This window comes from Spea bombifrons, chromosome 13 (assembly GCF_027358695.1).
Source record: "Spea bombifrons isolate aSpeBom1 chromosome 13, aSpeBom1.2.pri, whole genome shotgun sequence".
Taxonomy (NCBI): domain Eukaryota; kingdom Metazoa; phylum Chordata; class Amphibia; order Anura; family Pelobatidae; genus Spea; species Spea bombifrons.
Window position 1 is genome coordinate 17635260 of NC_071099.1, and position 24695 is coordinate 17659954.

Genomic DNA, 24695 nt, shown 5'->3' on the forward strand with positions numbered 1-24695 from the left:
TTGAGTTTCAAAACATTCCAAGATGTAACAAAATTGTGTTTCGTTTCCCTCAGCGCATTGCTTGTTGTCTGTTTAACCCCTTAATAACAAAGCCTGTACATGTAGGGGCTCAAAATGCATTGTTTTCAATGGGTTTAGGGACCGCCCATTGTCCTTAAGGGGTTAAGAATTGATGTGCGGATACAAGTAGAATTACTGAGCCTTAATAATGTTACTCAGTGAACCAGTTTGAAGACAGTCCCACTCATGGAGTGCAGTCCCACTCATGGTGACCCGGAGAATCGGCGCATCATCCGGAGTCTCTGGGCAAAACTCTGAGTGTTCCCAATTATGCCCCCCGCATGATCCTTGATCCCCCCCAATGATAACCCGCCGAGCAAACTTTAACACAAGCTACCCAGAGTGATGTTCGTGGTGCCTGCCTTGTGGATATCACGTGCCCCCTCACTTTTCGCTTGGACCCCTTGTTTGCTCCCCTATATATATATATATGATTTCTGGAAAGGCTGCTGCTCCCTGCCCATACATTCCCCTACCCTGCAGTACAATCCACACCATGTAAAACAAAAGAAAAACAATCATTTAATAATAAAAATATATAACTCACAACATACAAATAAAATCAATACAATATAAAAAGCACTGAGCACAGATCATATATAAGAATCCAGGGCTCCCAAAAACATTCAGTGGGATAATGTGAGTACCCCTCACAGCTCTTTGTACTTTATATATTGTATGTATTTTTATTATTAAATGATTGATTAGCATACTTCACAGAGGAGGAGCTCCCCGGGGCTATATTAAAAAATCCTCATTTATTTTTTTGTTTTGCACTTTTTAATGCAATTTTGTGGACTTTTGTGGACTTTTGGCTTTTATTACTCACTTGTTTGGGTAAGTAGTCCTTTTACAGCTTCCTTTAGCGCAGGTGGTTTTTGTCTATTTACAATCCATACCATCCAATCATGCATTTTGCCAACCAGTCCGAAACCCACACAGCTTTTCTCTTCTGTATAAACTACTCCAGCCCCATTGATTATCCCTTTTCTTGCCATCATACATAAACCTCTCTCTTGCAATATCCTTCTTTATTTTCCCTTTGATATGTTCCATATTTTAGTTAAATATGTTTCCATCTATGGCGGTATATGCCCCATCTAAAATTAAAAATATTGTAGTAGTAATATACAACTGATTGGGTTGTATATGTGATGGCAATATATTAACCCCCTCTCCTTTTTAGAATCAATCAGCCATCTGCACGCCTTTTCCCACGGACGGGCATTCTGCGTCCTGAGAGGGGTCGCCGCTGGGGTGAGACGACCTCTGTGCCCATTCAGAATGAGATCTGTTTTTCCCTCTGGGATTCGTGCAGAGAGGTCATTGGGGTGTATAGGTCAAACGTATGGTTAGATGGATAATATGAATGTGTTGAATACCTGTTTGTTGGTATAATTAAATAATATAGACATGACGCTTTGTCTCGGCATGCGCTAGAATATTATTAGTTTGTAATAATCAATGTTCCAGAAATATACATGGAATAAAAGCACATTACTTTGGAACGAAAAATAATAACCCCCCAACAATTCCTTCGATCACCCCCATTTAAGCTCTCCTTATAACCCCATTTACTACTCATATAACTTGTCCTATTGCCCCATATCACCCCTCCAATAACTTCTCATATTGCATTATATTAACCTGACCCCTTCATATAACTGAAGTATATTGTATGTGTAATAATATACTAAACTGTCTCTTAATATTGAAAGGCAAATAATAAAAAAGGCAATGTTTAAGTTGCTATTATTACCTACTATAACGCCCACCTCCGGCTATAATTCATATTAAATGTGAAATACATCTGCTCGGAGTCTAATTCCTCTTAAATCCCTTTTCCAATCACATGCTGCTGAAGTTCAGATAACATGACAGACACCAAGTTCCAGCGCCAGACGAGAGAGGAGTCCCCTTATTTTGAAGAGGAGTAATGGCGACTACCAGTTAAAGGCGCCGTTCTACCTACTCTGCTAAATTTCACTAGATGAAGTTTTACGAACATTTCTGCTGAATACCAAAATTGCCAAATTTTGCCTCATTCATATTTTTGGTTGTAAATACTTGCCACGCGTGACACTGAGACAGTGGTTGCTGAAACGCAAGCACCTAGGTGTAGAAAACCCCATCTGTTGTAGACTACAATCCCCATCATGCGCTAGAAGAATACTGGAGTCAAGTCAAAACTACGTGATGATTTAACCAGATACTTATGACATCACTTTTCATGACTTGGTTGGCTTGGGGTTGTGGCGGTTATAGTCCACGGCAGATAAGCGCCCCGAGAGTTACGTAAGCCTTCCTATTACTTATATGTAGTGAAGTCGTTTTCTTGGCACTAAGTGCCGTTAAGTGTTTATGCAGAAATGCCTCTGGTACGGATGCGGGGGTGGGGATTATTTGTAACTTTTAGAGCAGCACCGATGCTAGACATGGAGGGGTGGGACGGAGGTACACAATGGGGCCTTGTACAGACTCACGAGGAAACGAGAGTGGTAAGATCCAAAGGACTTCTCATTCCGTCGCTGCCAAGATGAACGCGATGCTCTGCAGGACTCCACTATTAAAGTGATAGTCCCCAGTTCTAGACGAAAGCGATGCCCTCCAGTACTCTAGAGATCCCCCGTATTATTATAACGGAGCCATGCAGAATATTTGGGGTTCACGTGTAATAATGTAACACACCGATACCCTTTGGGTCCGGTCTGCATTCTAAACACGCATTCCGTTATAACAGTCTTTAAGGGGCAATTTAATGTCACGGGCATCCCCAGGAAAGTAAAGTTTTTTTCTATAGCACTTGGTGGAGGTAGAAGCTGCAGCTGCAGCTTCCATGGTCTAGATATTCTTGCCAGTGATTGGCTGTTTAAGATGGTCATCAGTGGCAGGAAAAAGCTCTTCTTCAATCAATGGAAGCTCTTTCCATGCGTTTGCAAGGGGTCTGCCAGCAGCGTTTGCAGAGCCGACACTGGAGCCGTTTGGGGGTAGGTATCTCCCACACAGAAAATAGCTGGGGGCAAATGCCTATGGGGCAACTCTGCAGAATCCACCCATGCATTTGCAAGGGGGACACCACGGAAATGTACATGATGGCTGGACTGTCCCTTTAAGAAGTGGGGTTCAGCCCCGCTTTGGTATTCACCCACAACAAGCAGTGGTCTTTTGGGTGGATATTAAAGGGGTCATCGTGTACTGGGGGTTTCTGGACGGATCTTTTGCACTATTGTGAATAGAGAATGCTCTATAACATTATAATGCAAAAGCAATTTGTGGGAGGGATGAACATTTTGACTCCCTGACTTCATGATGAGTTACATGGGACCACCCAAGTGACATGACTTTTAAGAAATGTAACTTATGCATTATGCAGGCCCAGCCCATCTTGCGGGAGATGCTTGCGTTGGTCGGCCTGTCTTATAATGAAGCTGTTGAGAAACACTTTCTTCTTAGCAAATACGTGTTATTGTCTTCACGGGATTATTGTAGATCCCCGGGTTAATTATATAACGTCCTGCTGGTAAACATAAACCGTACAAAGTGATAAAAAGCAGACAGCTGTTTTCATACTTTAGGAATTACGGTATTCGATGATTTTTAAGACCTCCCCCTCTCTCTCTCTCCCCCTCTCTCTCGCTCCCCCCCCCCCGCTGTTTCGGACACTAGACTTCGGTTGGCACTCCTTAAAGGATGGCAAGGTGCCATATGAAAGTGACTGTCCTGGGGCACAGCAGGGAGAGCAGCCAATCACAGCCTGCCACTACTACGCCTGGCACTTAACCCTATCCGAGTCAGAGTGTAACGCTGTCTTACTTCATGGGGAAATTGGGCCTCTGGGGGTATTTAAAGGAGACCGGTCGGAAATGACGATAGATATGTATAGCATGAAAATAATTGAACTTATTATATGTCGAAGGAAAAGAGGCAACAGTAATGTAACACGTATGTAGAAAAACATAGGGCTGTACAAGTTAACAATACACATTGATCGCACAGGTAAATAAAGAACTCACATTGGTTAGGTAGAGAGAGCAATTCTGGTGAAAAAAGTAATGCAATCGCCATAGAAACCAGATTGCTAAATTTTACTGGGAATTGTCCCAGTAAAAATTATTTTTTCCAAAAAAAAAAGGAGAAATTTGCTGCATCTCCTTGTTTTTATTAGAGCCGTGCCTTCTCCTCCCCGTCGTCGTATTGTTGTTGCTCTGGATGTCTGGTTAATGGATAACTCTCGCCTGACTTTACACGGAATCGGCATAACACGGAGACGTTGCTGACGGGGATATCTCAGTGCCTTACTGCGTGACTATGACTTTACGGGCGTAAATAATCATTTGAATAAATGCTAGCATTGCAGGCGGCCTTCCCGCTGCACGGTGCTGTTGTTGTTGGTAAAATATTCATATTCCAAAATGTATTTTGTTTCTCTAGATTTGGTATCATAACAAGAGTATCGATTAGCCCACCTAAGCTCATGCAGAGATACATTTCACTGTATTGCAGAATAAACAGCCCCAAGCCTTACATGATGTTACAACGTGTAGCATGGTAGCAACATAGAATCAATAATAAACATTATTAGGGTCACTTATACAACTCAAAAGTTAAAAGCCCATTGTTTACATGCGTAAACATTAAATGTGCATGAATGTCGGTAGGCTGCTTATTCATAGGCATTATCAAACTTTTATGAATGCATTCTGTTGCAAATCAATGGATCCCAGACCTAAGGAATCTGGAACGAATATTGTATCCTTCCAAAATTCTTGACCCTAATCAATGTATCCAGGGTGTTTTTGTCTGTGTGCGTGCGTGCCGAAAGGCTGTCAGTAGGATTTGCTTGCCAAAGAAAGCTCGTTCTTAATCCATAACAGCATTTCTTGCCTGTGATGCAGGCAGATATTGCCTAATTTCGTTGCGTCACTAAAGGTTTGGTAATAAACTGTTTGCTGCGATAGGACGAAGCCTGACTCACAGCTTAGCATCTCACAGAATTTGACGGCAGATAAGAACCATTCGGCGCATCTCGTCAAACCTTAACCGGTCCTTGGTCTAAATCCTATACTTTTAAGGCATTCCTTGTGGACTAGCTTGAGAACTGCTGATACCCTCCTATAGAGATACTTACAAATGATAACGCAGGGATGGTTCATGAGATGTTAGATCAGCCGTTCAGCTGAGATCCTATGGAACTCAACCTTCAAATGGTCCAGTGGGGGGGGGGATACAGCGGGGATCCTACAGAGTAATGATATCTACTGGATATGCTGTCCATGTTCATCTGGCGATCCCAGATGGCTAGTACCAGGCAACAGCCTCAAGTTTAGATCCTTCATCGGTCATGCATGGTACGCTAGTCTACTCCAAGCACCGCACGACAGCAATGTCCGCAGTTTTAGTATTGGCTCATCTTATCAGTACACGGTGCTCAAAGTCTAACGTTACTCTGCTATCAGGGTCCGAGAAAGAACAAAAAACACTGGAGAGCAACGTTTCTGTGGCCAAACGCTGTAATATTCAATATTATTTTATTGCGCAACAATCAGAAACTCTCTGAAATATCCAACTAATGCCATCAAATGGAGTAGAGATTGATTATTAATCTGCCGCTTTATGCTGAATTGTACTTCTAAGAAAGAATACCAGAGGAACGATGAAAAATCAACACTTTTTTAAATATCTAGAATTTGGATGTATAGGCTGTGTTTTTCCAAGTTCCGGATGATACTACCTGCACCCCCCCTGCCACCTACTACAGTATTCTGTGTGAAAATATCATTTAATCCATTTAGAGTACTAATTCGTCTAACAAAAAATCTAAGAACACTTAAAGTATTAGCATGTACCGTGTAACTAGCAGATTTAGCAAAACCGGCAGATAATCTCCACAGCTGCAGGGTTTTGTACAACCCCCCCCCCCCGACACATTAGATAGATATTTATCTCACCAAAAACAGGGATTACTGGATATTTTTCCAAATCTTTTACTGTTTCATTATTTGTTTTTCTGATTCCAAGTTAATATGCGATACACTACTACGGCTTGCCTGTTGTACAGCGCTGTGGAATATGATGGCGCTACAGAAGTCAATAAATGAGCGGTCTCTCTGTTGGGCAGAGGTTTTGGGAACTGGCCCAGTTATGTTCGTTTCATTTGTTGCTCTTACGAAAGATTGACAATGATCACATAAAGCAAATTGTGACATTTTCCTTATGCTTATAGTTTAAAACAAGGGACGCGACCCCATCCAACCACGATAAAAGAAGACAGTAAAAAAGATCCCCCCTTAACAGGAACACATATTAGACAGCTCTGCATACAAATCATTGCTGTCCGGGCCACACAGGGGGTGATTTGGCAGCCCTGGCACCGTCAGGCCCTTGGCTGCTAAACGGCATTTCTTTTTGATGCTCACGCGGCACGCGGCCAGAACACCCAGCTCACGGCTGCATACCGAGTATGGATCACTGACGGCCAGCGGCCCACCGGGTCTGGTCCCACGTGACGTACTTTCTTTATCAGTGTCCCTGCTAATATAAACAATATTGGAGCTTGGTCGTCACAATGAGGTCATGCGGCATCATGGTCATTTCATAACGTCTCTTGGTTAACATTAAAAAACACTTTATTACGGTAATACCCAAAATGACTGCTTCAGAGCTAAAAAGGCGTAGCAAAAACACGAACGCTCTGGACGTACAGGTGTAAAATAGCTCTGGTCCTTTAGAATAATTTGTGTTGTTACAAAATGCTGTTGTTTGCATGCGCGCTATTGTTACTTTTTTAGAACACCGTGATACACCCATAGCCAGCAAACATCTGAGCTCCTAGAAGAGGGACTTTTGGTACGGAAAGAGGGACTGGGGGATTTGGGTTCCAAAGAGGGCCACTTGGGAGTTATGCTGCTCCAAAAAGAGTTCACTAGCCATGTGCTAATAGCCGTAGCCACTTAGGCTAAGATGAGAAGACTGTTAGAAACACAGCTACTATTGCCGACTTCTGCTTGCAGTTGGCCAAGAATCAGGAAGCCATTGATATCATTTTAGGGACTTCGCTCAATTTCTTTTTGTTCTTATTTAAAAAAAAAATTCCCTTCGACTACTCCGGATCTCTCTCTCCCACTTCTGAGTATTATCACATCCTCCAATATCACCATTCGAATACTCCCCTGAAAAACCCTATCCCTGCAAGCATGGCACGATGCCCAATGCCACCGGCACAGGCTCTGACCTTCATCAGACCATCTGCTTACATTCATGTTCTGTACCAAACCCCAACATGCGATACACACTGAACTACATATATATATATATTATAACCTATATATATTATAACCTCCAAAATGATCTGGTGGGCTCTGAATACTGTGCTTAAATTAAGCTTGGGTTTAATTCGTTTTTCATTGCATCATCATGGACTTCTTTTGATGAAGTTGTCAGTTGACAGATGTGAGAATTACAAATGTGTCAATAGCATAGATACTGCATGAGTCTTGTGGCTCTTTATATGTAATTCTACTATATAGAAATGAATAAAGTATACTATAATACATATTATATAAATGATATAATAATATAAAGTAATTTTCCCACTTTGATTTAATACATAAAGGTAGTGAAGGTGAGATGGTTGTGATGTAATCTTAGTGGTGGAGAACACACGAATCCTCGTTCTTTCTCACCTGTCCCATGGATATCATTGGGCAAAAGAGGTCATCTTTGAGTTGTATTGAGCTTGGAGGGGGGAATGTAGAAGAAGAAATAGAAAATGTTCCAACGGCACACTAGGGGGTGGGTTCTTTTTTGGAAAGTAAATGTGCAGGGTCTATGGGGGAACAACAGAGGAAGAAAGAGGGCACCTGCTGTAAAGGAAGAATTGAAAATGGGCACTGGTAGTTAAGTGGGTTGGGGCAAACATAAAAACACATGAAAGCGGGTCTGAAATATGTCTGAATGGGGAAAAATAGGTTGTGGAGACCATGATGGGTACAAGTGCTTAAAAAAGTAGCCAAAGCATGGTGTACTGCTTCTAGAACCTCTGGAGATCATCTATGACAGAGTGAAACCAGGACATTCAGCATTAAAGAAGCCACCATAAAGAGACAAGATCTAACAGGCCATTCACCTACAAATGTCGCTATGAATGGTCAAGTGATTTATATGCAAGAGCACGAGATGCTCATCTATCTAAACCCAAACTACATTGTATAAATATTTTCCTTGTTCTTCTCATCCTCCATAGTATCGATTTATACCCCTCCGTGTCTACTAACCCAAAGACATCCAAACAGCACTCTACGGATACACAGAGATCAGAACACAAACATCTCACCTAGAGGTAATGTGCTTGGCGAAAAAAGGGTTACCCAGATCACATCAGCCTGGGCTATCACCCAGCTTCAGGGAAGTCCTCATCATGCCCCATGTCCTATCACCTGACGCATCCTGACGGGGTCATCCACATCTCATCAACAAAGCATCGGGCAAGAGTGACACCGATAAGATGATGCCTGCCCGGTATTATCCATACCTAACCTCCACTAAACAGAATCGTGATGCCAACCAGGCTTGACCCTACAGAAAATCCTCATCGGTCTTACCTCCTGAAAAATACCCAGACATCAGGACAGAGACATCAGGACAGAGACATCAGGACATAGACCTCTCATGTCTTCTTCTGCACAGATTGGAGTTTTATGATCACGCTGGGTACCTATCCTCTGATTATTTATCCTCTGATTATTTATCCTCTGATTATTTATCCTCTGATTATTTATTATGAGACCCCCTATGTTAAAACCTTACATGGTTTGATGGCACTGGGTACGACTGCCTTGAGAATAATGCCGGCTGCTCCGCACGATGCCCATGGATATCTATCCACCGATAATACATTCTGATCAGCGCTACCTTTTGTGCAGAATTGGGGCCGCTGTGAGCGGCCACCCTCCCACCGGGGTTCCAGCTGTCAGTCTCGCCCACCGACTGCTTTCCACGAGCAGAATGAGGGGGCGAAAAGAAAGAAAAAGTCTCTTAATGTGACCAAAAGACTGCAAGCTTTTTAATGCACCCGCAAAGAACGAAGCAGAGCTTGCAATTGGGTTTAAATCCCTTCATTTGTTCCTAAAAGCTTACAATCTATCATATACTGGAGGTCCTCCTGCAGAAGCTTCCATAGAGTTTGACAACAGATAAGACCCATTAGGCCCAGAGCCAAATGCCTAGCCTATGCGTGTTTAAATTCCCTTACTGTATTAGCCACTACCAGCTCTGATGGGAGGCTGTTCCACTTAGCTGGAAGTTTCTCAGTGGTGGCATTGAGTGTCGCCTGTGTTAGTTTTATAGCGAGCGTACGTAAGATTTGCAGCAATTAAAGTATGGTTAGAAAGCGGTTGGGTATATTCGCGGTGGTGGCGCCCAGGGCTGTGTCTTCCGTTTCAGGATATTTAACCCTCTGGGTGCCAGCAGTGGAGGGCAGCGCCCACCACCCCCCTACATTAAAGGAGTTAAACTGTGAATTACAGAAATAGAGCGGTTAATCCCAAAGTCTCCTGTTTCCTTACTTTCTGTGTGTTTTGGATCCACCTCCCCGGCGCTGCTATCTGACCCCGTATCTGACGCTTATTTCCTGCAGTTATTTATCGTTTACAAAACAGAGACTAATTATTTACACTTAATGTGTTTACACTGAGTGTGTGTCTGTGTGTGTCTGTGTGTCTGTCTGTGTGTGTGTCTGTGTCTGTGTATGTGTCTGTCTGTGTGTGTCTGTCTGTGTGTCTCTGTGTGTCTGTGTGTGTGTGTGTGTCTGTGTCTGTGTGTGTCTGTCTGTGTGTGTGTGTGTCTGTCTGTCTCTGTGTGTCTGTGTGTGTGTGTGTGTCTGTGTCTGTGTGTGTCTGTCTGTGTGTGTCTGTGTTTCTGTCTGTGTGTGTGTGTCTGTGTGTGTCTGTGTGTGTCTGTGTCTGTGTGTGTGTGTGTCTGTCTGTGTGTGTCTGTGTGTGTGTGTCTGTGTGTCTGTCTGTGTGTGTGTCTGTCTGTGTGTGTGTGTGTCTGTCTACAATTACAACATAGAAGACGTGCTTTATGCATACAGCATCTTTAACCATTTCCAATAAATAAGCAGTACACAAACCTCCCAACTCTATCTACAGACAGCAGAACAGAGGCCTCGCTTCTCCTAATACACAGACCCCTCACCCCTCCTAATACACAGACATCAGAACACAGACCCCTCACCCTCCTAATACACAGACATCAGAACACAGACCCCTCACCCTCCTAATACACAGACATCAGGACACAGACCCCTCACCCCTCCTAATACACAGACATCAGGACACAGACCTCTCACCCCTCCTAATACACAGACCTCTCACCCCTCCTAATACACAGACATCAGGACACAGACCCCTCACCCCTCCTAATACACAGACATCAGGACACAGACCCCTCACCTCTCCTAATACACAGACCTCTCACCCCTCCTAATACACAGACATCAGGACACAGACCTCTCACCCCTCCTAATACACAGACATCAGGACACAGACCCTCACCCCTCCTAATACACAGACATCAGGACACAGACCTCTCACCCCTCCTAATACACAGACATCAGGACACAGACCCCTCACCCCTCCTAATACACAGACATCAGGACACAGACCCCTCACCCCTCCTAATACACAGACCTCTCACCCCTCCTAATACACAGACATCAGGACACAGACCCCTCACCCCTCCTAATACACAGACATCAGGACACAGACCCCTCACCTCTCCTAATACACAGACCTCTCACCCCTCCTAATACACAGACATCAGGACACAGACCTCTCACCCCTCCTAATACACAGACATCAGGACACAGACCCTCACCCCTCCTAATACACAGACATCAGGACACAGACCTCTCACCCCTCCTAATACACAGACATCAGGACACAGACCCCTCACCCCTCCTAATACACAGACATCAGGACACAGACCCCTCACCCCTCCTAATACACAGACATCAGGACACAGACCCCTCACCCCTCCTAATACACAGACCTCTCACCCCTCCTAATACACAGACATCAGGACACAGACCCCTCACCTCTCCTAATACACAGACATCAGGACACAGACCCCTCCTAATACACAGACATCAGGACACAGACCCCTCACCCCTCCTAATACACAGACATCAGGACACAGACCCCTCACCCCTCCTAATACACAGACATCAGGACACAGACCCCTCACCTCTCCTAATACACAGACCTCTCACCCCTCCTAATACACAGACATCAGGACACAGACCTCTCACCCCTCCTAATACACAGACATCAGGACACAGACCCTCACCCCTCCTAATACACAGACATCAGGACACAGACCTCTCACCCCTCCTAATACACAGACATCAGGACACAGACCCCTCACCCCTCCTAATACACAGACATCAGGACACAGACCCCTCACCCCTCCTAATACACAGACATCAGGACACAGACCCCTCACCCCTCCTAATACACAGACATCAGGACACAGACCTCTCACCCCTCCTAATACACAGACCTCTCACCCCTCCTAATACACAGACATCAGGACACAGACCCCTCACCTCTCCTAATACACAGACATCAGGACACAGACCCCTCCTAATACACAGACATCAGGACACAGACCCCTCACCCCTCCTAATACACAGACATCAGGACACAGACCCCTCACCCCTCCTAATACACAGACATCAGGACACAGACCCCTCACCTCTCCTAATACACAGACCTCTCACCCCTCCTAATACACAGACATCAGGACACAGACCTCTCACCCCTCCTAATACACAGACATCAGGACACAGACCCTCACCCCTCCTAATACACAGACCTCTCACCCCTCCTAATACACAGACACCAGGACACAGACCTCTCACCCCTCCTAATACACAGACATCAGGACGCAGACCTCTCACCCCTCCTAATACACAGACATCAGGACACAGACCCCTCACCCCTCCTAATACACAGACATCAGGACACAGACCTCTCACCCCTCCTAATACACAGACCTCTCACCCCTCCTAATACACAGACATCAGGACACAGACCCATAACCCCTCCTAATACACAGACATCAGGACACAGACCCCTCACCTCTCCTAATACACAGACCTCTCACCCCTCCTAATACACAGACATCAGGACACAGACCCCTCACCCCTCCTAATACACAGACATCAGGACACAGACCCCTCACCTCTCCTAATACACAGACCTCTCACCCCTCCTAATACACAGACATCAGGACACAGACCCCTCACCCCTCCTAATACACAGACATCAGGACACAGACCCCTCACCCCTCCTAATACACAGACATCAGGACCCAGACCTCTCACCCCTCCTAATACACAGACCTCTCATCCCTCCTAATACACAGACATCAGGACACAGACCCCTCACCCCTCCTAATACACAGACATCAGGACACAGACCTCTCACCCCTCCTAATACACAGACATCAGGACACAGACCTCTCACCCCTCCTAATACACAGACATCAGGACACAGACCTCTCACCCCTCCTAATACACAGACCTCTCACCCCTCCTAATACACAGACATCAGGACACAGACCCCTCACCCCTCCTAATACACAGACATCAGGACACAGACCTCTCATCCCTCCTAATACACAGACATCAGGACACAGACCTCTCACCCCTCCTAATACACAGACCTCTCACCCCTCCTAATACACAGACATCAGGACACAGACCCCTCACCCCTCCTAATACACAGACATCAGGACACAGACCTCTCATCCCTCCTAATACACAGACATCAGGACACAGACCCTCACCCCTCCTAATACACAGACATCAGGACACAGACCCCTATATACTCTTATAACATGTAGACACATTGCTTTCACGGACTGTAACCTCACTGCGGTGACAGATCTACCCCTCTCTGTAAATCACGACATAAATGTGCATTAAAAGCCACTTCATTTGACAAAAAATCCCAATACCGCATTAATCCTCAACACCCAGGAACCCTCTAGAAAGACAATTCCACGATCTTCAAGAAAGTCATCACAAACTACGCAAAGGTCGCCTAAGTCCCACCCTCGGCGACATACACAGCGAAGAGCCCTGCAGACCCACAACCTATGTGTAGCCGTGTAACCTTCAGACACACAACCCAGCCCTGCTCCCATTCACACCCACCTTCCGTGCAGAAGCCCCCCTGCATGAGCAGGGCAAGAAGCCCCCCGATCCATAGGCGAAAGTCCATCCTCTTTAATGCTCCAGGAGTTCCATGCCGGCGGCCTCCCCTCTGCCTCCTCTAATTCTTTCTTTTCTTGCCCCGATTCTTTTTTCACCGTCTTGCAAGTTTTCAACTCTGTCCCAGGCTGCCCGGCTTCATTCCTGCACAAAACACTTCCTGCGGGGAGGGGGAGAGAGAGGGAGTGGGGAGTGAAGGAAGGAGGGAGGGAGGGGGCCAGTTGAGTGAGTTACACATGCCCTACATAGGAGTGGCACTCACTGATTCCAGACTCCTAGCAGAGTGTAGATCAAGGCTCTCCTGCACTTACGTCTAGTCTATGAATGAACTCAATCACACCTTTCCTGGAGCCCTGACTCAATAGATCGCTGGATATTCAAGCAAGAGCTGCGATCTCTATTTACATACATGACACACGCTACATACTAACACATCCTCCACATATCTGCGTTCTGCTCCGGCAAACCAGAATACCGTGTCGGCAACTATGTATGACCTCTGGCAGCCGTCGGTGTGTTGGGACAGGACCTTAATGGGGCGCTTCAGCCATCATATGCACTTTAATGCATGCATTGGCTTTAAATCCTTGCGGGGTCCCTTTTCACAAATGTATACGCAGGACCCCCTCGTGCGTTTGCCCCTTGTCCCTAGCTAGCCATCGGCAGCGCATGAGATGAGTTCGGCCAAAGACATCTTGCTGCAGGTGCTATAGTGACCGCCAGTCAACTCCATGAACGCTGCGTGTCCGTGAACGCTGCGGGCACATGCGCAACAATTTTCCAATTGATTTTTTACCCCCTGGCAAGACATTTGCCCCTTTGCCCGCTTCCCAGCTAATTTCTGTACACGCGATCTCCTGCCACACGATACACTTTCTGCCAATCAGCTCCAGTGTTGTCTCTGCGACCGCTGTAGACCACCCGTGTACATGCAGAGAAAGTGCCCCCCATTGATTTTAGTGCTACCGAGCAGCCAATCAGTGATGAGAATCTCCTGTCCATGAACGTGCTGGGAAGCTGCAGCTTCTCCCTAAGGCGAATAATTGTTTTTTTTATTATTATTTATCTTCAAACAATGCATATGAGTCCGTTTGACAGGAGGAAGAGGCATTCTCGATACACAACTGTTACAATGTTGCATCACTCGTATTTATTTAAAACAAATAAGCATTGACACATGTAATACTTTCCTTAGTTCCAGCTTGTAGGTCAATACGTTACCTGCGCAGGAGACGCCGCTTGCTTAGAGCTAATAAAAAGCCAGCAAGCCTTGTTTTCTGAGTGTAAATAAAGCCCCGAGGCTGGAGTCCTTTAAAAAAAATTAGATTTTTTTTTTTTTTTTTTTGAAGGGACGCGAGGCTTGTAGCAGGTAACACAATGGCAGAAGGGAGCAGAGGTTGGTAAACATTCCTCCTCGGCACCCTGACTGGTTAGGTCAGTCGATCTGTGGTGTTCCCTCCCTGTGACTAAACCATAAACAAGTCTGGGACGTTACAAAACAATCGGACATGCTTTACTTCAGGTGTCCCGTCCCATTGTGTTAAATTGCAAGCTTTTGGGCCGATCTGCTGTCAGAGTCTATGTTTCTATAGAGAGCAGTGGCGTTACAAACCCCAGAAATAGGCAGATGTGTTTTACTCGGGTCAGGCATATCGTGTAACCTTTCTCTGCCTATAGCGTGGCAGTTTTAATCCTTTAAGTGCGGAGGAGCTGGGCAACGCACTGTATCCTCCTCCATGGGCCGATAATAACATGAAAACCTATCTGATAAAATAGATTTTTTTGAAGTTTGTCAAGCAGCGCACCTGCAAATGGTCTGTTCAGATCATAAATGGCTAATCTGTAACTACCTGTGCATGTGTAAAGGCTATATTGTAGCTCCAGTTTTTTGACAATAACCTCTTGCTTCACAGCCTATGCAATTTAAGGGTTAAATACCCACTGGCAACAACGCATTGTGGTCTAGGGGGGCAGGTCCAGGGGGGGTGGTGGTCCCCCTGCCGTAAAACCACAGGGCAGATCACCCTCTTGGGCAATCACATGCTTGCCAACTTTTGCTCCAGACACCCTGGCACAGAAGGGGCGGAATCCTAAAGTAGGCGGAGTTATGTGGTGCTGCGTGACTCCACCCACTTTACCACCTACACATAAAACCCAAGCTTTTCAGACTATTTGGGTCTCGTCTTCAGCATATTCTCATTCTGCTTAAGTAATGTCGAAAGCGTGCAATTAAATGCAAATGAGTTCGCTAATAAAGGTATCTTTACAAAATGTGTTCTTTCGGGGAAATAAAATCTATAATTTGTTCTTAAATGTGCTCGTTCCATGAATGTTCCGGCAGGACAGGGCGGAATGCTGGATGCCCACACACTTTTATCGCAATAAAAGTGCTATAAGTAGATTGTGAATCAAGGCCGGGTCATCTCACGTAACATTCATTTAATTTCCGCCAACCCTGAGCGTTATAGATCTCTATAGGTAGCAATAAGTGAAATAAGTAATATTTCATTTCATATTCAGTTTATTGAACGATATGCTACAACTTTCAGTTAGTGGACATATTGAATGAAACACAATGGAATAGCTGCCAACAGTCCCACATTTGGCAGGCTTAGTACTAGGACTTCATATGCTCCATGCCCAATGCCCGTCTCAGGCACTGAATATGTTGTTTAAAGGGCAAAGGCATAAATGCATCTGGGTAGCAGCAACAGGACAACTGCCCCTTTAAAGCAAGCGCCACATCATGTTAGCCCATGTTACTCTAGCTGATGTCAGAAGCTGTAAGCGTTCCGCATCACATTATGAGAACTTCCCAGAAAGAGTTATGCTGCCCCAAGCTCTCCTCCTTCTGGGGATGGGGTTTCAGAAGGGGCAGATAAGCTGTGCATGGAGGCCATGCTAGCCCGAGGCTGAGATTAGGAGGGGAAGGGGGCAGGGAGTGGGTTTTGCCACACACTGTTCCCGTCAGGAGAAACAGTAAAGGGACCCTGAGAAGCGGTGCTTGACCTGGAGAGTTCTCAAGTATGACTCCCCCACCACACTCAATATTGGGCTCTGGATCCACCCATGGCCAGACATGGGGGATTTTGCAGGCAGATCTCCCTCTGACATCATAATGTCACAGGACTTGACCTCACACCAATTTATATGACATAACAACTATACTCATGTTTTGCGGGTTAATCCACATGTGCCTACTTCACTCACACTTGGCTGTAGGTATGGAGGAAATGGGGAGTGGTAATGGATAGCCCTGCTAAATAAATGCTCCTGCACTCAGATTAAGGTGGTCTCGCGGTTACTCGGTCTGATAAAATGTGTTTCTGATAGAAAGGATAGCGGCCAATCCAAGGCACTACGCCGAGAATAAAGAGAGCATCTAAGCTTTCGAAACCCCAAAGGAAAATATCGGGTCTCATCGCCGAGGTTCTCCCCTTTCCAAGCCTCAGAATGTTAGTCTGTTTAGAAGGTTTTCGTTGTTTACTTTACTTATTCCTGTGGAAAAAAAGATATCGGCCCCTTTAAGGAATGCAGCGTATTCGCCTTTTCACATGTGTTTACATAACAGAGATATAACATGATTTTGTGCCATGCTTTGGGAGTCTCCCCCCTCCCTCCTCCGATAAATATCCTATAGGAAACTATGCAAACGCTTAGAATATGGCTGCGCCACCTATGCAAATAAATGCAGAAGGTCGTGGCTGATGAACGGGATCTCCGTGTGCCTTCTGAGCCCTTCTTCATCAAAGAAGAAGCACATTTTTAAGGTGTGAAATGATTATTATTTTCTTTTTATATGTATCATATTAAGCGCTGCGTAGATTGTTGGCGCTATATAAATAAAAGATAATAATAATAATAATAATTGGGAGTGGCTGCAAAATCCCGACCCTAGTAGCACATATAGTAAGGAGTGGCAAATGAGAACATCTATGGCAGTTTAATAGTGATAAATACAAAGTCACGCATTTGGTACCAATCTCAAGAGGAAGGTTATCACACTAATGGAACTGTAATTTCTTTTTACGTGACTGTCCCTTTCTGCTCAGTTTTAGTGTTTACCCATTGATCAGCGCTACGGAATTTGATGGCGCTAAATAAAACAATAGAGAATAATAATTAACCTCTGCCACTTCTGCTGGGAGGCTGTTTCACTTATCGGTTACCCTCTCAGTAAAGTAGGTATGGGATATTATAGTGATACCTACTTGAGGGGCTGGATAGGGGCAACCAAACAAGTGTTAAACATTTTTGCGTGTCCACACACAGAATACCCAGACATTCACCAAAACACGCTCGGAACCTTTGTGGCGGAGGCTGCTTTTTCCGAGCAGACTGGTTTTGGAACTGTACCTAACGCGGAAGTGGAGGCATCCCGAGGAGCGAGAGCCGGTCAGCCGGTTATGGCCCCGCTGCTCGTCTTGCTGCTGGCCGGGGCGGCAGCGGCTTCCAGGGGGGACCGGGAGCCGGTGTACCGAGAATGCGTGTCAGGCTGCGAGCAGAGTAACTGCACCGGGGCCAGACTCCGCGACTTCCGGGCGGAGCAGCCGCTCTACATGAGGCTCACGGGTGAGGGGGCCGAGGTGTGGGTCTTAAAGACGAGAAGGGGTTGCTGGTGACAGCTGAATGAATGGGATTATTGATAAGGCGGGAGGCGGTGTCCGCAACAATGTGATCAGTATTAATGACAGCCCGGGGGGATCAGGTGACAGCTCGGGGGGGGGGGTTAATGATTAGTTATGGGTTTGGGGCATTTAATGACTGATCAGCTATATAAAGGTATTAATCCTAACGATGATAAAATGAAGTACAATGGAAATACCTCAGAGGGGACAGTAGGTTATACAGATTTTGTCACCATAACCACTTCTACCCAAACTCACCCCAGTAAAACAGTCAATTTCAGGTCGCCATTCCAATGAATTAATTTTTTTAATAACGCACATAAACTGCGGCAAACGTGCCACTTTATTCTTTCCTATGACGCTTTAATCGCATAAAAACACAAACTTTTAAGAGGTGTTTCTATGGCAACAGCCCGTCTGTAGCTGCTGCTGCTGTCACATGACACAAAATATGAATGAGGCGAAATTGTACACAATTAAACGACAATTACAGCTATTTGTAGGAAGAGAAAATCTGGTGATGCTGAAAGTTGTTGCGTTCCTGCCGGTGACCCCTGTGTTTTTGTGGTGTAGGTTGGGGATGTCTGGATGACTGCCGGTACCAGTGCATGTGGTACACGGTTTCCCTGTACCTGAAAGAAGGATACGCCGTGCCCCAATTCCATGGAAAGGTACGTTCCTATGACAGCCGCTCCAAGGGTGCCTACAGAGGACTGTGACTCCCATCGTACTTGGAGAAACCCATCAGTGGGAGTTTACAGAAGAGAGGTTTCACCACTCATTACGAGGGGCCACCGCAATGTGTACGGACACTCTAAAGAAAGCTCACTGACTTAAATATACAAAAACCGGGCCAGCAGACACTCACTGGTAGGGACGTGACTAGAAACCACAGGCACTCAGTTTGAAAATTGCCCCTGGGCTCACCAAGCAACATGTCCCACAGTGCCATCTTTGCCCCCCAACAGCCTGTGAGTGCCTGCTTCCCCCCTTAAACAGCTTGCGAGTGCTACCTTTGCCCCACTCAGCATAATAGTGCCATCCTAACCCCAAACAGGCTGCCCATACCATCTTTGTCCCCAGCTTGTCAGTGTCCCCAAACAGCTTATCTGTGCCATCTTTCCCCCTTGTCCCCCCTCCAACATACACTCTGGTACACAGATATAAACACAATTACACACATTTACACATGCTAAACACACTCATACTCACTAACAAACATGTGTATACTCATTCTAACAAACAGACTCCTTCTCTCTAAAACACACTCCATCTGACACCACTTACATATGCACGCTTACACACAAACACTTACACACGCTCACACTACCGCTCCTGGTCAGATGGGCCCTTTCTGAACAATGTTTAAGCAGCAGGAGGAGACAAGAACAAGACAGGACCCATGTAGTGTATGGAGAAGTGAAGGAGCTGAAATCCAACTTTTCTGTCAACTTTCCCATTAGTGAATAAACTCCTCTGTATCGTTTCTCCCCTTCTTGTCCTGCACTGCTCTGCCCCCCCATCTCCCAAGCTTCATGTATAGTTTCATTTTATTTTTTCCTGTATTTGTGAAACTGTCCCCGTCTGTCTTTTGTTTTCCATTACCCCCCCTCTACCTCCTACTTTTGCAGAAACAAATGTAACCAAAAAATTATTTATTTTTGTTGTGCAATTTTATTAGGTTAATGTTGACTATAAATAACTATAAGTTTCTTAACCAAAGGAAACAAGCGTGCCACTTTACGTGTATTGTAATAAATATGTGTTTATTGAGGGGGTGGTTTATTGGTTGAATAGTTGGTGGTGGTAGAGGCTGATACATGAATGGTATAGGCATGAAGCTGTGAATAAGAAATTATATGTGACAGTGGAAGGAAAAAAAATAATGTTTTAATTGTTTTTTCCCCATTTTCTCATCTGTTTTTCCCCCCAGTGGCCATTCTCCCGGTTCCTGTTCTTTCAGGAGCCGGCCTCAGCCTTGGCCTCCTTTCTCAATGGGATAGCCATTCTCCTGATGCTGCGCCGCTACCGCTCCTCGGTCCCTCCGTCGTGCCCCATGTACCACACCTGTTTGGCTTTTTCCATGGTAGGTTCAGCACTGACGTCTTTGATCAAATAATTTCCTGCCATGCATGTAGCTGACCACTTCCCCACCTTTTTCATTTTACTGCAGATCTCCATCAACGCGTGGATTTGGTCCACAGTTTTCCACACGAGAGACACTGCAATAACAGAGGTAAAGGCTGGCGGGTTATGTAAGAGAATTCTACTTTACAAAAAGGGTACTAGATATGTGGAATAACCTTCTGGTGGAGGTAGTAGGGCAAACACTGTAAAGGACTTTGAGAAGGATTAGAATGTGCATAAAGCGATCCCAGGGAATTAATAGGTAAATAGTCTTTCTGTAAGGGCAGACTAGATAGTCCATTCATTTTGTGGTTTTTTTCTGCTGAATCGATGAGTTTCTATTGTATTACTGTTGTAAATATGAAGCATCGCTTGTGACTGTGATCTTTCTCAGCCATCCTTATATTTCATTTTCTGTCTGTTTCCCCAGAAAATGGACTATTTTTGTGCCTCTGCAGTTATTCTGCATTCTATCTACCTGTGCTGTATGAGGTAAGGTTCCTCGTGGACTGTTTGGTTTAGTTTTGTGGGTTTTTTTCTGCAAGAAGCTCTGATTTGTATGTTTTCTTCCTTTCCAAACGCCTTTTATATTCCTTTTATTCCTTTTCTCCACACTTCTCCTCTTTTGTTTCTCCTTCTGCTCATTCATACCTTCATTTTTTATTTCTCCTCACAGTGATCATATTGGATCTTTTCTTTGTCCAGCTTTCATGCTCTCACTATGCATTTCCCGGCAGTGCCCGGTTAGCAGGTGATGACCCTGTGTTCCTTGGCATGTCTGGTTCCAACATGCTGATCTCCTGTATTCCCCCAGGACTCTTGGTTTGCGATACCCTTCTTTTTCCAATGCATTTGGTGCTCTTCTGGTGCTCCTGTTTGCGTGCCATGTCTCCTACCTGACCCTTGGGCGATTTGACTACAGCTACAACATGGTGGCAAACGCCAGCTTCGGTGAGTTGGTTGATCAAATCTAGAAAGTTGCAAACTGTTTACTAACACTAGCTGTCACACTTAATAAAAAAAGAAAGGAAAGTTGTATGTAATGTAATACACATCAACAATCACATGCAATCTTGTGTGTTATTGAGTTCATAAGACACAGATTTTATATCGCGTACACGCGTTATTTGGGGATATTATTGATTTCTTAGGAATCATTCTTAATCAAACACGAGATATGTATGTTGGTGCCGTCATATTCTGGTTTAAGTAATTATTTGTTCCTTGTTACCGTTGAGTTTACTTTCTCAATGTGTATCCCTTCCTCACAGGCATGGTGAACTTGGTCTGGTGGTTGGTTTGGTGTATGCGGAGGTGCTCCCACCAGCCCTACCTTTGGAAATGTGTGTTGGTTGTTGTCCTGTTGCAGAGCCTAGCACTGCTAGAGTTGCTGGACTTCCCACCTGTCCTATGGGTGCTGGATGCCCATGCGCTGTGGCACTTCAGCACCATCCCACTGCACTTTCTCTTCTTCAGGTAAGATACCAGACATCCATCCTTCGATTGCAATATAATTCTGAGTTTGGGAGAATCATACAAGCAGTACACATGGGAGCATGGTGTAAGCAATAATAACTTTGGACTGGACTATAATAATAGGAACGTTTAAAGGTCAAGGAATTGGGTTTAAGTACTGATGAGGATGTCATAAGAGACTGTGGAGGAACAAAGAGAATTAAAAGCTGAAATATGATTGCAGGAAGACCCAGGGATGACAAGGGACAACTGTATAAGTGTTTAAAGGCTTACAGATTTCAGAACATATCCAACTGGCACCAAATGACACAACGGAAACCAAGTCATATTTCAGGGGGAAAATCCTTTGGGTGCAGATATCGTGTTTATGACTATCTGAGTCACCAAGTAGTAGAACAAGGGTATCAGTGGTGAGGATGAATGAGAACTTGGGCTGACGTGTGGTCTTTAGCACATTTACATAACAGCATCATGAGTGGATAAAAGGTGTGATGGCCAAGTGGCGTGGTGTTTCCAGAGGCTGGAGAAATGAAAGGATGGATAAATGCGGTTTGAAAACAACAACAAAAGATCAGTAGGATAACTTCTTGACCTTGACCGGTACCGAGTGCTTATGAGAACAGAAACCCAAGAGAATCCGCAGCTTTTAGGATAGACAGACGTGAGGTTAACTTGCTTGGTTTTACCACTTGACCAATTCTATGTGGAGGATGGGCTTATATCGCACATTGTCAGGGATTTCAAGAAGATCATTTAAACATACATGGGTTAGGCACGTGACTATCCTGAATCTAAGATGAGACCAAGGACTGATTAAGGTCTGAGTCCTCACAGCAAGAAAAATGGGCAGATTCTGTGTTTTTATGACATTTGACAGTAAAATGTAAGGCATGAGAAAGAATCTTTGGAAAGTCAAGGCTAGTTTTGGAAAGTTAATCACTGACGAAAACAAGATTCATTATACTTGAATTTATTTGGCTCCGTTTTCATAATAATAAAAAAAAATGTGTCTGAAAATTGGATGTTCTGCTATTTAAATATCCAGTTTTCAGACACTTTTTTTTTTTTTATACAAAGGTCTAGTTACATGGAGAAGGTGAAAGCCCCCGGTGATTTGTGCGTGTGAACAGACAGGAAAAGCAGCGGTGATATTGATTTGCAACGAGACAGGATAGGGTTAAGAAAACAATTGCTGTATGTATGTATGTATGTTTATTTTTATTTATATAGGGCCAACAGATATTCTTATCGCCAAATAAAGGGGAGGTATGAATGCATTAGTGTAAACAATATGACAATAAGGTTTTGTTTTGTTTACCCCACTGTCTTTCTCTCTCTTATATCGTGTGACTCGAGTGGTGTTTTCCATGTTGAGTGTGAACACGACACATGATCCTGACACATGATCCCGACACATTGCCTTGTCAGGTTTTAGTAAATTTCCCTTTAGCTGTAGTTCCAAACATGGCCACTACGGGGCGCCTTATTAACATATATGCTGCTCAGCGCGTAGCAGTTTGAGCCAAAACCGAAAGACCGATCATTGTGCATTTTTGAAACCCATTGTATTGAGTAAATCGGGACAGCCAAACATGCGCCGTCTTCTGTTTAGTCCACGTGGGGTTTTGGGATCGCTGTTTGGTAGAACTTCTCCCGTAGACTGAGTGCCGTCTCTCTACATCTGAACTCTAAACCTTGTGCTATCAGACAACATATTTCCGTCGGTGTTTAGTGCATCTGGCGTCACACCAGATATTAATCGCTATTATTTGCCACTAACCTGATCATCACATTGAATTGTTTTAATGGGGACGCATGGAAGGACTGTCTCTTCTTTGCCTGCGGTACCATATTCATACCCCAGTCTCTTTTTTTTGGGTGTAGTTTAGCGACAATGTACAAACATTATATTGATAGCACTCGATCCGGCGTGTGGGAATTGAATCCTGCTGAAAAAACGTTTCTTCGATTAAAGAACCACTTAGGGAAAAAGGCTATTGAGTTCTATAAACATTTCTGAAAGGGGAATGTGTGTGTGAAGAATATATATTTTCTGTGTTTGTAGAATATATTTTCCCTTTAAATTTAATTTAGGGACACGTTGGCTTTTGCGAATACTGTCGTACCTACCTGATTTACTGAATTTAAAAGCTTGTGCCTGCTCCCTGATTGTATTGGCGGAATAACCATTATTCTATACCATCTTGAGTACAATTGACCATCGCTCTAATTGTTTTACTCTGTGTCGCTGCAGTTTTCTGGAGGATGACAGTCTTTACTTACTCAAGGTGAACTCGGACGTGCTAAAACTGGACTAGAACAAGGAATTAGATGAATTTGTCTCCTTCCTTCTGGGCTGGTCCCCATTATGTGCTCTGCTCTGCGCGAGACATTCACCAAATAGCAGACCTCTGTCCCAGATGCCATCTGCTGACCCCCCAACAACTATGGGTGTCTGAGAAGTGCCTTATTGTCAGTTTGAGATTGGCTTCACACAGGAGGAGGACATACGATAAAATGTACGAGTCGTGGGACCCGCAGCATATGGATTCTTTCTATGCTGCCGTTTAAATAACTTATGTCCATTGTGCATGTGCGATGCTGGTGAGATCCTCTTCTTAATGGAACCACTGTTCTGACCTTGAAGAAAAGTTTACGCAAAATGTTATTTGGAAGCCTTTCTCCACCAGAGGACACTTTGGCGGAGAAATGGTTCCGAGCTTCTTGTGAATTCGGGGATTATGTTGCCATATTTTGTGCGCTCCACTGCTGTATTGCTCTGGTTCATTTCAGACTCTTTGTCGGTTCTGCACCAGGGGAGGGAGGGAGGTAGGGTGCATGCGCGCGGTGCCTTGTTGTGTGTGGCAGAAACCTTCGCTCATCTGTGCAATAAATGTCTGCTTTTTGTGTTGGATACATCTAATAATAAGACTGATTCACAAACGATAGTCCGATCTTTTATTGAATTGATAACATTGTAACTGTTAATGTTTTGGCATCTTGTAAAAAGGTTCAGCGATATACGATATATATTTTTTTAATGCTATACAGCGATATAATATTTTAAACGCTCTACAGCATATTGTAGTCAAAGAAATCTCTCCTGGCTTTTTAGTTAATCATGTGAT

At 44.6% G+C, this 24695-nt stretch overlaps 2 protein-coding genes across 3 annotated transcripts in view; one reads left to right on the forward strand and one right to left on the reverse strand.

Moving 5' to 3' along the window:
• ERBB2 (erb-b2 receptor tyrosine kinase 2) overlaps positions 1–13494 on the reverse strand; it is a 29876-nt gene extending 16382 nt beyond the window's left edge. The window contains exon 1 of the mRNA XM_053453290.1: positions 13280–13494. Within this exon, the coding sequence (XP_053309265.1) occupies positions 13280–13346 (67 nt within the window). The 5' untranslated portion in view covers positions 13347–13494. The remainder of the gene's footprint in view (positions 1–13279) is intronic.
• Positions 13495–17630: 4136 nt separating this feature from the next.
• PGAP3 (post-GPI attachment to proteins phospholipase 3) lies at positions 17631–24510 on the forward strand. Of its 2 annotated transcripts, XM_053453174.1 has the most exons (8): positions 17631–17908; positions 18538–18635; positions 19898–20050; positions 20138–20200; positions 20522–20583; positions 20906–21042; positions 21363–21567; positions 23822–24510. In XM_053453174.1, the coding sequence occupies exons 1-8, from the start codon at positions 17743–17745 to the stop codon at positions 23883–23885; spliced, it is 948 nt and encodes a 315-aa protein (XP_053309149.1). In that variant the 5' UTR covers positions 17631–17742; the 3' UTR covers positions 23886–24510. The 2 variants fall into 2 exon arrangements, with proteins under 2 accessions (XP_053309149.1, XP_053309150.1); XM_053453175.1 differs by lacking the exons at positions 20906–21042; positions 21363–21567; positions 23822–24510 and adding an exon at positions 20768–20902.
• Positions 24511–24695: the final 185 nt, after the last annotated feature.

Excerpts from the sequence above, each read along its gene's own strand:
- PGAP3 (XM_053453174.1), top strand. The coding sequence starts at position 17,743 with ATGGCCCCGCTGCTCGTCTTGCTGCTGGCCGGGGCGGCAGCGGCTTCC. Across the intron at positions 20,201-20,521 it reads GAGACACTGCAATAACAGAG|AAAATGGACTATTTTTGTGC; the intron begins GTAAAGGCTGGC and ends CTGTTTCCCCAG. Across the intron at positions 21,043-21,362 it reads GGTGGCAAACGCCAGCTTCG|GCATGGTGAACTTGGTCTGG; the intron begins GTGAGTTGGTTG and ends CCTTCCTCACAG.